Genomic DNA, 15,364 nt, shown 5'->3' with positions numbered 1-15,364 from the left:
CCTTCAAAGAGCCTGTTTTTGGTGATGAGGTTGTTTTAAGGTGATAAAAATTTTCCCAAATTAGATTGTGATGATGGTTCCTGCTGCAGTGACTTTGCTTTAAAAAAAAAAAAAGATTGAATTATACACTATAAATGGGTGGATTTTATACTGGGTACATTATATCTCAGTAAAATGGTTAAGGAAAACAAATTTTCAATAAAATGGCACAAGGACAAAAAGTTACATCAGCCCATAAAACCATGCAGCCACAATAAATAATTGCATAATGGGACAGATATAAAAGGCCTGTGTGAGGCTAAAGAAGTCCTCTGGGAACTCCGTACTTTGGAGACCGGTAGTAAATTAACACCACCACGAGGAATTGGCCTCTCAGGTCTGTGCCTAACTCCAAGCAGGCTGCAATAAATTTCGTTGTAAGCTTAGCTCTCTCCCAGAATCCGAAGCCTCCTGTGTCTTCTGGGCCAGCCTGAGAGCGACGGCAGAGTTGCTGCATAGACTCTGTAAGTACAACTGTTGGGTGAAAATACCTGACTATAAATGAGCTGTGTTTTGTTATCCACAGGGAAGAATTTCACCGCAATGTGTAGAATTAGGTAGGATGGTAATCTGTGGACTATAGAGGATGGGAGAATTTGTAGAATTCTTTATGCCCAAGCAATCTGCAGAGAATGGACATTCTTGTCTTGATCTGCTCTCTAAACGGCAACCAGAATTTCTCTAAATCTCAGACCTGACCAACTAACTCTCATGTTTCATTGCTGCTTTCATGTTTGAATCCAGAAATGTTGCTGTAGCCTTCAAGATTTTGCTAACATTCGAAATATAGAAGCTCAAGAGATGTCATAATTAGACTATAGATTTGTAAGTCATCTGGATGGGATGTAAGTGCTCTTTAACGCGGTGGGAATAACTGAGATATTTCAAGGAAAGTATATGGAGAGAAAGGAAGGAGAGGAACTGCTCAGAATAAAAGCATGCTCATACAACCAAACAATTCTATTAAGCAGGAAATAAATTTGCAAAATCATTATCATTGAAGGAGACACTTTCATAGATGAGCTATCCCATATTGCCAACATGTTTAGATAAAGAAGAAAAAAACAAGTTTGGATGAAGACTTTTGTACCTGGCACTTAGATAATATCAGTTAAAGGGTTTTTGAAAGCCATTAGAGAGATCAAATCCTGACTGTTACTGAAGATTAAGGGAGAATAAATCATAGCCAACTCTCCTTCAAAGAAGAGTATGCATTCTTCTGTCTTCAGCAGTAAACTGTAAGAAATAAACTGTGTCTCGTATCAAAGATGAATAGTAAGAGATGTTCAATATGCATTGGTTGAATTGAAAGGGCTGAAAACATCTGCACTGAGATATGAAATGCTTCCATTATTGAGTTAAGGCAAAACTTGAATATTACGACTTTGAGAAAAGGAGCCAGTAGGACCAAACAAGATGCTAAAGAAAGAAAGGAATTTTGTTTGAGTTAAATTAGAAGAGAATGAGAATGATTTGTTTACTAATTCATGAAATAGTTGGCAAAGTCTAGTTCTTAATGCTCAGCAACTAAATTCTAAGTTCATTTATCTTTTCCATGGAGTTCGTAGTTTTCAGACCTTCGCTTTAAGTTTCTCTAGTTGCATCTCCCATAGCACACAGCCTCATGGTTAATATTCTATCAGGTTCATTTTTATAGATATCCAACAAATAAACTCATATTATTCAAATCTATGCCTATATTTTATCTATGTTAAGAGCACCCCTTTTACCAGGTACCAGTGACTCACACCTATAATCCTACTACTCAGGAAGTGGAGATCTGAGAATCATGGTTCAAAGGTAGTCCAACCCACCACTAAAGAGCCTGAAGTAAAGCTATGGCTCTAAATTCCAGCCTTGAGAGAAAAAGGTAAGGGACAGAGCCCAGGCACACCAGAGAGAGAGAGAGAGAGAGAGAGAAAGTCTAAAAAGCACCCTTCTCCTGCTGTTCATACTTATACACTCAAATTCACCCATCAAAGCTTTACATAGATATGTTCCATCTATGCTATTCAAACTTCCTGGAATTACTTGCTCCTGATTTTTCCCACAGACATATTCATGTACACATACAACTTAGAATCGTTTACCCTGTACTCTTTCTTTTTTCATATATACCTATCTGTGCACTCAACAATTTCAGTCACTTCTCGCTGACCTTCTGATGTGCACTAGACTTATAGCGTGTCTGACATGCAATAAGTGTTCTAAATTGGTCAAATTTGATTTTCAGTTAGTCATCAGGCTTGTTAAGGAAAGACTCAGGCTCTGCTCACGCTTACATATGCTTGGAGTTCTCAGCCCCTGACAACTTTTTTTGTTTTCTCAGTCTTCAGACTTACTAATTCAATTGCTTCATATTCTTAATGGCTGACACAAGACACAGCAACTCCCTAGAATATGTTTGTTATTGGACTGAATTAAGTGTTTATGGAGATAATGAAGAGCTTATAGAAGTAGAAGGAACGTGCAGCCTCCTCACACCGTTAAGAAAGACGGCAGAGTAATAAACAGAGAAGGATTTGAATTGTCTTCTGCTAGGCTAAACACAGGTCAGGCCAAAATGTACTCTATGGTTTAGTTTTGTTTATGAACTTTCAGCATGAAAGGGAAGGAAAAACTGCCAAGAAGAATAAATATAAGAGCTAGGCATGGTGACTCATGCCTGTAATCCTAGATATTGGAAGGCTGAGATCAGGAAGACTGCGTTTTCAGGTCAGCTCAGGGAAAAAGTTCACAAGGCCCCACCTCCACCAATAGTTAGGCAAGTGGCATCGATCTTTATCCCAGCTATGATAAGAAGCATAAATAGAATGATCATGGTCCAGGAAAGCCCAAGCCCAAAGTGAGACCCTATCTCACATGGTAAGAGCACCAGCCCAGCAAGCACAAGGCCCTGAGTTCAAATCCGAGTACCACCAAGGGAAGGGGGAAATGAAAATAAGCAATAACTAAACTGAACTGTTCAAAGGGGAGCTACTAGGAAGTTAAGGTGAAAGAGAAATTACTCAGATGATTTTCAACTTTTTTAAGTTCTGAAACCAGTGACAAAAATAGCAACTCTATCATGACATGTAAAATAAAAGCCATGATGCACAGAATTCAGACATTCTGATTTTTACAGTTCTCATTTTGTATTATTTTGTTCATAAATGATAAATATATTGGGGGAGCACAATGTGATCCTTTCATAAATGTATATATGTGAATCAAGCAAAAGACAGCATCAAGGGGAAGAAATAGTCTAAGAAAAATATTTTTATTTAGTATTTGCTTATGCATTTTCACTCATTTTTTCTTAGCTTTAAGTTGTGGTACAAAATGAAATTCAACATGTCAGTTTGTGAGTACAAAACATCTTCATCAAGGTCACCCTTCTGCTGTTCTTCCCCAAGTATTCCCTGATAACACCTTGAATGTTATAGCTGTGTTCACCGGCCATTCCTCTCTCCATCCATCTTTCCCTTTCCTTTGACCCACCCCTTGTTAAGAGAACTCTTAATCAGTACTTTTGAGAAGTGAAATCCTAAAATTCGTAGATTTTTTTTTCATCTGAACTTGGACAACACAGAGAAATATTTCAGGTACTTTTCCTATAAAGCCTTTGTCCAATCACACATAAAGCCTTTTATCCAATGTGCCTTTGGAAGGTACATTTCCTCTTGATTCTATTTTCCTCTTCTGTTTTGCTTTGGTTTTTAAATTTCTTATTTGTCTGTTTGTGATGAAAAGTCATAATATGTGTATTCATTGGGTGTCATGTGATGTTTCTATAAGTGTGATGCTTCCATGAATGTGTACACTTAAGGATGATCAAATCAAAGTAGTTATTATGTCCATTATCTCTAGTGTTTATCATTTCTTTGTGGTGAGAGCAAAGCCCTCTTTTTCCAGAAGTTTAAAATATGTGCTGTATTACTGTGAGCTATGAATTCTCATTTTCATTAAAATATTTGAGGCCATATTAATTTCATTACATCCTTGATTGATGATTAATACTAATAATTAATACTCATTACTGTAAACTCCACAATCTAAAGTTATAGCTTATTTTCTTGTCATTACATGTAATGCTCCTTTATTTCCTCTGGTTTTTTATATAATTTCACTCATAATTTTCACAATTACTTAATAAGGATTTTTTAAAAATCTGGCTGGGGTTGTTGTTGTTGTTGTTGTTGTTGTTGTCTTTTCTTGCATTTTTTGTTTGTTGGCAGGGCTGGAATTTGAACTTTGAACTTGGGAATCTTCCTAGGCAAGCACTAGACCGTATGAGCTACAACCCCATCCTTTTTGTGCTTTTGTTCATTTTTAGATAGGGTCTTACTTTTTGCTCAAAGTCAGCACGGCCCACAATCCTCTTACTTCTGCTTGCAGAGTCACTGGGATTACAGATATACACCACCAGTCCCAGCTTGTTTTGGGTATAGATTCTTGACAGCTTGCTAAGTCTGTCCTCGAACTATGATCTTCTTTATTCAAGTAACTGAAATTACAGGAATAAGGCACTGTTCACAGCCTGTGGGTTTCTTTAGATGATTTTGTAAGTGGCAATCTAAGTGGGTGGCTGTGTATAATCTGGAAACATACAGGTTCCCCCCCATACATTTTTTTTAATCCTTAACTTCCTCTCTGCTGCTCAGTACCTTTCTGTTGTACTAAAGAATCTATCCTAAAGGTATCTCATTAAGCCTCTTCACATGTCCCTAATCTGTTTTCCTGTATAGTCCCACATTTTACTCATATATAACTTCCTTGCAATTTCCTACTCAGTGAAACAAAATGGGATACTTTCAATAAAGTTAACTTTCCCTCCAAAACAAACTAGTAATATTCCAATAGGTATATCCCAAGAAGTGGAATAATAGAAGTAATGAAGTAGAGAAAATCCGTGGTGAAGTGCTAGCCTTTAGATGGGTTGAATATAGACATAAAATTGAGCAGCGTTGACATGTATCAAGTGAAGGGCAGCATCCTGTGTCACTTAACAGAGTTTGAAGAAAGGTCATATGGTATAAATATAACTAACAGGAAATGGTCCCAGAGAAGAAAATTCATGGCCTGAAGAGAAAAAAAACAAGGTACACTTTACTGTAATGGAAAGATTACATGTTTATCAATTTCAGTAAGCCATTCATATTTTCATATCTACATGGTCATCTTTGGTCAATTCTCAGGGGAATAAAATTATTTGTAATTGGAATAACACATAAGCATATGTAGCTTTTCTATTTCAGACTTGTTCTATGCCTTTAATCCAGTATGTCAGCTTTCCAGAACACCACATCCTCTTCCATCATCTTCCTGCTAACTGGGGTTCCCGGGCTGGAAGCCTTCCACACCTGGATCTCCATTCCCTTCTGCTTTCTCTATGCAACCGCCCTCTCTGGCAACAGCCTGATTCTCTTTGCCATTGTCACTCAGCCCAGCCTTCATGAACCCATGTACTATTTCCTGTCCATGTTGTCCACCACAGACCTTGGGCTGTCCGCATCTACTCTGGCCACCGTGTTGGGCATCTTCTGGTTCAATGCCAGGGAAATCAGCTTCAATGCCTGCTTGTCCCAGATGTTCTTTATTAAACTCTTCACGGTGATGGAATCTTCAGTCCTGCTGGCTATGGCTTTTGATCGATTTGTGGCCATCTCTAACCCCCTGAGGTATGCCACTATTCTGACTGACTCCAGAATATCACAAATTGGGGTGACAATCGTCATCAGGGGGACACTAGTGCTGACACCGATGGTGGCACTTCTTAAAAGACTGTCTTACTGCCGCAGCCGTGTGCTCCACCATTCCTACTGCTTCCACCCTGATGTGATGAAGCTCTCCTGCACAGACACCAGGATCAACAATGCAGTTGGGCTGACTGCCATGATTTCCACTGTTGGTGTCGACTCGATCCTCATCCTCCTGTCCTACGTGTTGATTATCAGGACTGTCCTCAGCATTGCTTCCCCAGAAGAGAGGAAGAAATCCTTTAGCACCTGTGTCTCCCACATTGGGGCAGTGGCTGTGTTCTATATTCCATTGATCAGTCTATCCTTTGTTCACAGATTTGGGAAACGAGCCCCACCCTATGTGCACACCATGATTGCCAACACCTACTTGCTAATCCCTCCTGTCATGAACCCCATCATCTACAGCGTGAAGACCAAGCAGATACGTAAAGCTGTAATAAAAGTTCTTCATTTTAAAAAATCATAGAATCACAGTATTTTAGAACTAAATGATCCCTTCTACTTCAGGTTATGTTATGAATTAACAGGAAGCTAAGTATACAATCATTTCACCTTAAATCTGGGATGTATTGCCATCATCCATGACTTTACTACATTGATTTTCAAAATGAGGAGGCAGAGACATACAAATGGGAATGATCAACAGTCAAAAGCCTTAAATTAAACGTTTTCCTCGTTAGTTTTGTTCTGTTGCCTCCATTCTTACCCCACCCACTTCAAAGTACTTAGAATGACATGCTGTGAAAAAGTCATTCTTTCATTGAAAGTGACGTTTTCTAGCTACAATAATAATTTTAATTTCTGATTCTACATATCTCTTACATAAATTAGTATATATTTAATAGCATTACAAGGAAGTCACTTCTATTTCTAATGAGCAGTTGGAGGCATAAAATAACCAGTTTGCTTAAGCAGCTGGTAAGTGGCATTGTTCATCCATGCCTCTTAACCTTTAATTTTATATAAGACAGGATAGAATAGGATAAAAATTAGAATACACTTACTGGTTTATAATTAATATATATACATATATTAGTTTACATAATTTATACTAGGGAACATAAAATACCTTTTTTACATTTGTTTGGAAGTACTGGGGTTAGAGTTCAAGGACTCCTACTCATTAGGTGGGCTCTGTACCCCTTGAGCCAAGCCCCAGACTATAAATGTTAAAAAAGAAAAAAATGTCTGTCCTCTAACAATTTTTTACAAAATTAGGAAGAAAAAACTCTAAAAAAAATCTTCAGATCTCACAAATACATGATCTTTCTGGACTCATGCATATTCTAGAACTTCTCTCTGCCTTCCATCAGTCTGCTCCCCTTGAAACACTTTAAACTATTATGCATTGCAAAGCAAATGGATTATAGTTTATGTTATTCACTTGGAAATTTTCTTCATTTACAGACTTGATTATCTTCTCCCTGGGTATTTGTAATAATTCTCTACTTTTTAAAACACATATTTTAAGAACACATTGATAGTACTCTATTAAATTGGATCTTATCTATGGCTTGTATTTGGATCAGAAAAAAAGAAATGGATGTAGTCATATATTTATTAAATGATTCTAATGTTGTCTATTTAATAGTAAGGTGATGTCAAAGTTCTCTATGTTTAAGGATAAATTTGGTGTCAGTTATTATTAGTCTTCCTTTTCTTATGTTGTAATATCCTATAACTTTGGTCATCTTATCTAATATAATGCTTTCATTAGTAGTTATATGGTGAAAAAAATCCCAAATGAATAGTTATCCTAAAAACATCCAACTGCCTATCTATGAAGATCCGTATTCAAAAAGTACATAATCATCTTTGCTTCAACATGCCAAATGATTTTGACTCCAAAATCATATCTTACCATTCCTGCTAAGATTTGTGTATCCTTAGTCTTCCATACTTTAGTAACTTTGCTTTTCAAATGGCTGAAACAAAACCCTTGAAGATGTTCATGACATTTTTCTGTCATCTAGCATCCAAGCTATCAGAAAATCTAGAATCCACTTGTGACTCTTCTGCTACCACCACAATGCCAAGTTGTCATCTTGGACTCAAAGTCAGGTAGCTTTCTGAAGAGACTTTTTTCATCCACATTTGTTCTACAGTCCATTTTCCCTCACAACAATTGCTTATCTTAATACACAGGACAGATCTTTTCACGGTCTTTATTCAGCACATTTCTATGCCCTCTTGTCTTACCCCAGGAGGGATGAATCATAGTTGTAATAATAGCTTATGAGAGGATCTATATGACTTCACTTGCTTCCTCCATCCCAGCTAAGACACTTGCTACTCTCCTTTCAATAGCTCATGTACATTAGCCTCTGAGCATTTTCTTCACTCACTAAGCATACTCCAACATCACACTTTACACTGGTCATTCTCTATGCCTACAATGGCCTTCCACAAGATACCCAATTGTGTGGCTTCTTCCCTTCCTTCACCCAGGTTCCTATTCAAATGTGCCTTGAGTCACACAGCTCAGTCGCCATCATTCTCGTTTGTGTTTAAATCACTATGCACTCTGTTGAGTGTTTCCCTGTCCTTAGTTTTCTGGAAACATGTCTCCAAAAAGCCAACACAAAAGTTACAGTCATCTTCCCAATCCAGAATGAGCAAATCATTTAATGTAAATGATGGAGTGAACATTAAAGACTGATTTAAAGGCCACATATTAGGAAAAGTTGGGCAGAGTTAAAAGAAAAGTGAATCGAGCATCTACAATGTAACACCAAACTCTGCGTCCTGAACTTTTGCCATTTTTTGTCAATGACAGTCTCCCTGAAACCACATACCCATGAGAACTAAGGGCCTACACTTTTTTTCTGGGGGAGGGGGTTCCCATCACAATACAACATCTTTGAGTACAAAGAATTTGTTTCTTCTATGCTGTGTCTCATTCCCTCATTTTTACTCTGTACCAAAGATATCTGCATTACCAAGCTGTATTCCCCTCTCAAAAGTCATTACTTCTCCTCTAGAGAATGCTTCAGAAACAATAATCCATTTCTACGTCCCCAACCCTGATGCCCTCTGCCATCTTCTAGCCTTTACACAGATGTTCCCTGTACTTCTAGCACTGGCTGTATTCCTTTCCTTGATTTCCTGGACTTCTTCAGAGACCTTGCTTTTCTCTTTCAGCTGGCCTGGTACTCTTCCCAGCTGCTCTTGCAGCACCTTGTGTCTTTTTCTCACGACAACCATCTTCAAATTCTACTGTCACTGTTCTCCCCATAACAAACTCTGAGCTCGTTTCTCATGGCAAGAAATATATCTTGTTTATTGTTCCTACATTTTAATCTCTAGTGCGGCTTTCTTTGATCTTCTTGCTATTGTTTGCCTTTTTAGGGTTTTCTGTTTTGTTTTGTTTTTTGTTTTTGTTTTTGTTTTTGAGAACAGGAACAGGGTCTCACTAAATTGCCCTGGCTGCTCTCAAAATTGCAATCCTCCTACCTCAACCTCCCCAGGAGCTGGGATTATGGGCATAGGCCGCCATGCCAGACTCCATAACATCAGTCAATTCTGGTTAAATTAATGGATAAAGAAATAATGTCTTTGGGATCCACAGGACAAGTTTGCTGTACTTTAGAGTATCCCCTGGAATCTACTTTTAAAGCCTAAATAAATCAATATTTTAAAAAAAGCAAATAATGTCTTAAAAGGTGCATAAAAGTTTAGATGGAACACAAAAAACCAATCATTTCATCAAAGACCAGAAAGTTATTCTTAGTGTCTATGGAGCTGTTTTGATCTCAGAATGCATAGCTTCCCTCAAGTTCTCATAAAAATCGATGAGACTCAAGGCTCTTCCACATTATTTCAAGGTTGTGTATCCGCAAGCACTTTGTTAGGAAGGACTTTATCATATTCACTTCTTAGCTCCTAAGCTCAACCCAATGCCTACACAGAGCTACTCTTGAGGATATTTCTTGAATAAAACATATGAATGCATGCGTGCATGCATGCATGAATGAATGAGCTTCATTGCCAGAAACAGATGAATAACAAGAAAGTTGTGATGGCTGATTGGTAAGAAAATAATTCTGGGCTTGTTTTCAGAGACTGCAAAATGACAATGTCAAGGTAAGACATGTCAAGAACATTTAGACAAGATGAGAGACTGGGCCAAATAAAGTGCTGAGTAAAGCATAAAAGAAGTCCTGAGATGTATGAGGCAAGGGAAATGTCCTTGGAGGAGAAAAATCAGAATGTCTAGAGATGCCACTTCCTGACAAACACAGTGCTTAAACTTAAAGGGTTGGATTATGAAGAAGTTAGGGTAGGGGAGCGACAAAATAAAGACCAATGAAACATCTGTCTAAAGAAGATCATGGAGAGCTAGAAACAGTCTGGTAGAATTTTGCATCTACAACCACATCAGAACATATCCCTCCTCTGCTTGAAACTTGCCCACAGTCCCTTGGCTCATCTATGTATGGGCCTTCAGATATGTGAAAATCCTTAAATAATCCATAAGGCCCTATGTAACCCAGGTCTCAAAATCTCCTGGTTTCATTTCCCTAACACCCTCCCTCTATTCTGTCTGCTCAGGCAGTACACAGGCTTCCCTGTCGTTCTAAGCCACCAAAAACAGTCTCTGCAAGAACTGTATTTGTACATATTGTTCCCTCTTTCTGGAACTCCCTTTCCTGCTATCCCCATGGTTTTATCCCTCCCTTCTTCAGGCCTCTTCTCAAATCTCTCCATTAAGTAACTTCATCTAAAGTTTCAACTCCCACCCCAAAATATTAATCTATTATTCTTTATGTTTTCCACTTATGACTACCCAACATTCTACTTTTTTAAATAAGTTCCAACATTCTGCTTATATTTATATTTTATATTAATTTCATTTATTGTCTTCTCCCCCCTCAATATAATGTATATTCCATGGGGCTGGGAATTTTTTTTATCTGTTTTGCTTAGGACATTGCTAGCCCTTGACAAATATTTGTTGAATGTAATGAACCTGTGGTTTCACATATGTGGGTCTCTGGTCAACATTGTCACTAACTAGGTGACCCAAATAAGAGTCCTCATCTAATCATTTATCTGTAACACAGGTGTAGTCAGATTGAGTTTATTCCCTCAAGGGCTACTTTTCCAACTGAAAGAGAAGCTAAAACAGAGATCTGGAGAAGCCTATGAGCCTATTTTGTACCATGCTACTACATGTATAATGTACTCACTTGATTTTTAAAGAAAATGTGAATGAATGCCTAGAGACTAAGGGCTGAAACTTGGCCTAGTATAGCTAGTGAGGAAAAACCCTAACCCTGTAGCTGACTGTGGATCTTAGGATACCTGGGAAGAGTAGAGACACACCATCAAGTGGCTTGGATCTGTCACTGTGGACTGTCCTGGCAAAGGCAATAGCTCTTTGAGGCCACTCCCCTAGACAGGATAGTTGGAAACCTATGGGAGTGACATACACATGGGCATGGAGATGTTCTTCTGCTGTCCACTGAATCTGTAGAGCCTCAGCTCATATCCCCGTAGCCTGTTCCCATGGGCCTTGTGAGTAATGTTATCATAACATTCACTTCAGAAAGAAAAAGCCAGCTGCAGCTGCTCTTCTTAAGAAGAACTGAACCCTTTTCAGGTGAGTGTATCTTCACTTGGCCTCCAGCAGCTCAAGGAATCTTGAAGACCCCCCTCACACACACATACACACACACACACACACACACACACACACACACACACACACAACCTGCTTCATGATAGAACAGAAGGACACCCTTAGGTTCCATTCAAGCCTTCATGCGCTGGGAAAAAGAATTTCCCACAGCCTTAGAGGACAATCCAGAAAGGCAGGTTAAAAATGCACGCAGCCACCATGTCCCAATCCAAAAATAAGCTAAGTGGGGTCTTGCAAAAATAATCGCTTTTGCCAGAAAGATGGAGCAGGAAGTAGGCATGAGATCTTCTGGGAGAGAGACATTAAGAGATGAGATGATGGTCGGAAAGTCTTAGGCTCCGCAGCAAAGACAGGTGCTAGAAACGCAGAAAAGGTGTTCTACAGAGACAAGGGTTAGGAAAGTACCCAACTCCATGGCCAGGATAGGTTTTTGTGTCTGTCAGCATGGCCAAAGCCTGGGGAAACTGAAAATGTCATTGTGCTCATCTGCAGATTCCTCCATGGCAGCCTTGCCTTCACCTTGGATTCCACTTCTCTTGGACACTGTGGTCTAGTTTCTTTGTCTCTCTCTAGTGAAGATTCTTTGTCTCTCTCTTTTACAATTCTGCATGTGGTGGGGGGGGGGCCTTCTGTACCTCTTCCCACAAGATACACAGGTAGATAGATTACCTTGCTGGAGAGTGTAATTATCTGCCTGTGAATCGTGACTTTCATGTTTTAATAGCCAAGCTGGAGGCCAAATTTGGAATTTGATGCTTGTCAAGAAAGAGAGTTTTGTGTACCTGGACCACTTTTAAGGATAGAGAAGAGAAGATAAAGGTCAGAAGTATGATTGTAGCCCTTGAACCTCACAGTACTCACTTTAAGATATTTAAGGGCTAAGGTACATTGTTAAGGTATTTTGAGGATTCTTCTCTAGGCTTTTCTCCTTCAAGGCCAAACTGAAAAGCCTCTTCCATCATCAATGAAGACATGTGCAGTTTATTTTCAAGACATACCCTCTGCTTCTCACTGCAAGCTGCTGGCACTTTAAAGATAGTTCTAAATGGCAGGGCATTTAGCAGGCTAGCAAAGAAAGAGTTTGATATCAGAGACCAAGTGTTTAGATGGATGGGAGGTTGCAACAAAACAGTGTTCTACAGAAAGATAAGAAAAGAAAGAAAGGAAGGAAGGAAGGAAGAAAGGAAGGAAGGAAGGAAGGAAGGAAGGAAGGAAGGAAGGAAGAAAGGAAGGAAGGAAGGAAGGAAGGAAGGAAGGAAGGAAGGAAGGAAGGAAGGAAGGAAGGAAGGGGGAACTAAATATTTCCCTTCATAGAAACAAATTGTTGACACAGTGTCCAACACAGATAAGCTCTCATAATATTGTAAAAATACTATGTCTCACAAAGGCAGGAGTCAAGCCAAGCTCTTTGGGGAAAATGGGAGTGGCTTTGGGGGTGGCTTTCAGGTGAGCTCACCAACAATCTAGGCACAGAGAGAAAGCAGCCTGCAATGGGAACATACCCAGCATCTGCTGGAGGTCACGAGTCCCGCCCTACCTTCATCACAGAAGACCTTATCAAGTGGAGCGGGTACCTTTTTATTTTATGATCCCAGATGTATCTTTTGTTTGCCGTAAGAGATGGACTGGGTCTTTTTCTGTTTATTTTTTGCTTGCTTGCTTTTCGGGGCTGGTTTTCTTTCTTTTTTCTTAATTGCTATTGTGTATCTTTTTCTCCTTGCTGACCATAGAACTGAGGGCTTAGAATCCTGAAAATTTGCCAATTATTTCCTAGATCACCATCTTGGAACACCCCATATTCTCTCCCTATGTTTCAAGAGTGAGGGGAAAAAAGCCATCTTGTCCAGGAGGGCTCTTGTGATCATGTCTCCCTCTGCCCCATGCATTAAATGTCTACCTATGCTGGCACGTGTCAGAACACTCCAGTATCCTGGTTGCTTGTCTATTTTCTACCCTAGACAACTCATGTAAGGGTCAAGAGAAATTGTTCTCACTTCTGTATCAGTGCTAACTACTAAAAAGCCTTGTCCTTATTAGCCATACAAATAAATGTTATGAAACATGATTGAATAGGTATATCAAAGGAGAAAGAGGGAAATGAAAGGAGAAAGGAAGAAATGAAGATGGAAAAATGAGGGGGGAAGAAAGGAGGAGAAAGGGAAAAGAGAACAAGAAAAATAGAAGGTTGGAGAAAGGGAAAAACTGAAGGGAGGGATATAAAGAGGGAAGGAAGCCAGCTTTACCTTAAAACCATCCTCCCGAAATAAGAGGAAAAAAAATTTAAAGTCCACCTATTAACCAGATAATGAAGATATGGGACAATAGGATACATCGGAGGGCATTTGAAACAACCATATTTTTGGATAAGCATTTATCTTCTAAGTTTGGTCATCTTTGGATAATTACATGGACCTTGAGAATAATGGTTCACTAATGGATTTCAGCTGTCACATTCCCTCCTTTGGAAGAGAGGGCCTTGGAGCTTATGAACAACGTAAGTTGGAGTAAGAGAAGACAGAAGCAGAGAGGGAAGTAAGACACTTTCAACGCCCTCCCCCCTTACCTCCCACCATTTTCCAGGGAACATTCTCTGATTGCATTCTATGTCCTAACAGGTTGCCAGAGTGATCTCACGCTTCGCAGTCACTGCTCCGTGCAAGCTATGAGTTCCTGCAACTTCACCCATGCTAGCTTCGTACTCATTGGTATCCCAGGACTAGAGGAAGCTCACTTCTGGTTTGGTTTCCCGCTGCTTTCCATGTATGTTGTGGCATTGTTCGGAAATTGCATTGTGGTCTTCATTGTGAGAACAGAGCGCAGCCTGCACGCACCCATGTACCTCTTTCTCTGTATGCTGGCTGCCATTGATCTGGCCTTATCCACATCAACCATGCCCAAGATCCTCGCCCTCTTCTGGTTTGACTCCCGGGAGATCACTTTTGAGGCCTGCCTTGTCCAGATGTTCTTTATTCACACTCTCTCGGCCATTGAATCGACCATACTGCTGGCCATGGCCTTTGACCGTTATGTGGCCATCTGCCACCCACTGCGCCACGCTGCAGTGCTCAACAATACAGTAACCGCCCAGATTGGCATGGTAGCTGTGGTTCGAGGATCCCTCTTTTTTTTCCCCCTGCCTCTGCTCATCAAGCGACTGGCCTTCTGCCACTCCAATGTGCTCTCCCACTCTTACTGTGTACACCAGGATGTGATGAAGTTGGCCTATACAGACACGTTGCCCAATGTAGTCTACGGCCTTACCGCCATTCTGCTGGTCATGGGTGTAGATGTCATGTTCATTTCCTTGTCCTATTTTCTGATTATACGAACAGTTCTTCAACTGCCTTCCAAGTCAGAGCGGGCCAAGGCCTTTGGGACCTGCGTGTCACACATCGGTGTGGTCTTGGCCTTCTATGTGCCACTCATTGGCCTCTCGGTGGTACACCGCTTTGGAAACAGCCTGGATCCCATTGTGCATGTGCTCATGGGGGATGTGTATCTGCTGCTGCCTCCGGTGATCAATCCCATCATCTATGGTGCCAAGACCAAGCAGATCAGAACACGAGTCCTGGCTATGTTCAAGATCAGCTGTGACAAGGACCTTGAGGCTGTGGGACACAGGTGACCCTTCCCATTCCATGCCAGCTTGATACAACTATTTCCTAACACTGTCTTAAATCCACTTGTCCATAGGCATAATATCAGTGCTTTTCCTTGGGTGGAGACATGAACTAAAGGGTAGTCCATCCACCCCCATGGAATTATTATGAGAAATAATCCATACTGTGTGATTTAAAGACTGTGATATAAAATATACTTCTAATATTAAATAAGACAGTAAGAATATAGGACTGAAATTTGCTTGGAAAAAAAAAACAGTGTATACCTTGGAAAAAAATGTGTTCAAACCTCTAGTGGTTTGGTTTTATTCCTACATTCTGAA

At 39.8% G+C, this 15,364-nt stretch overlaps 2 protein-coding genes across 2 annotated transcripts; both read left to right on the top strand.

Annotated features, from left to right (window-relative positions):
* Window positions 1-5,301: 5,301 nt before the first annotated feature.
* LOC122115907 (olfactory receptor 51F2-like) lies at window positions 5,302-6,246 on the top strand. Its single transcript, XM_042689512.1, has one exon. The coding sequence runs from the start codon at window positions 5,302-5,304 to the stop codon at window positions 6,244-6,246; it is 945 nt and encodes a 314-aa protein (XP_042545446.1).
* Window positions 6,247-14,044: 7,798 nt separating this feature from the next.
* LOC122116484 (olfactory receptor 51E2) lies at window positions 14,045-15,046 on the top strand. The gene has a single exon (XM_042690138.1). The coding sequence runs from the start codon at window positions 14,084-14,086 to the stop codon at window positions 15,044-15,046; it is 963 nt and encodes a 320-aa protein (XP_042546072.1). The 5' UTR covers window positions 14,045-14,083.
* Window positions 15,047-15,364: the final 318 nt, after the last annotated feature.

The sequence above is a fragment of the Dipodomys spectabilis genome, unplaced genomic scaffold (assembly GCF_019054845.1).
Source record: "Dipodomys spectabilis isolate Male_0828 unplaced genomic scaffold, ASM1905484v1 ptg000003l, whole genome shotgun sequence".
Lineage (NCBI taxonomy): Eukaryota > Metazoa > Chordata > Mammalia > Rodentia > Heteromyidae > Dipodomys > Dipodomys spectabilis.
Note: the sequence above shows the minus strand (reverse complement) of the source record. Positions and strands in the feature narration are given on the sequence as shown.

Bases quoted from the DNA above. Each gene is read 5' to 3' on its own strand.
- LOC122115907 (XM_042689512.1), top strand. From the start codon at position 5,302: ATGTCAGCTTTCCAGAACACCACATCCTCTTCCATCATCTTCCTGCTA.
- LOC122116484 (XM_042690138.1), top strand. From the start codon at position 14,084: ATGAGTTCCTGCAACTTCACCCATGCTAGCTTCGTACTCATTGGTATC.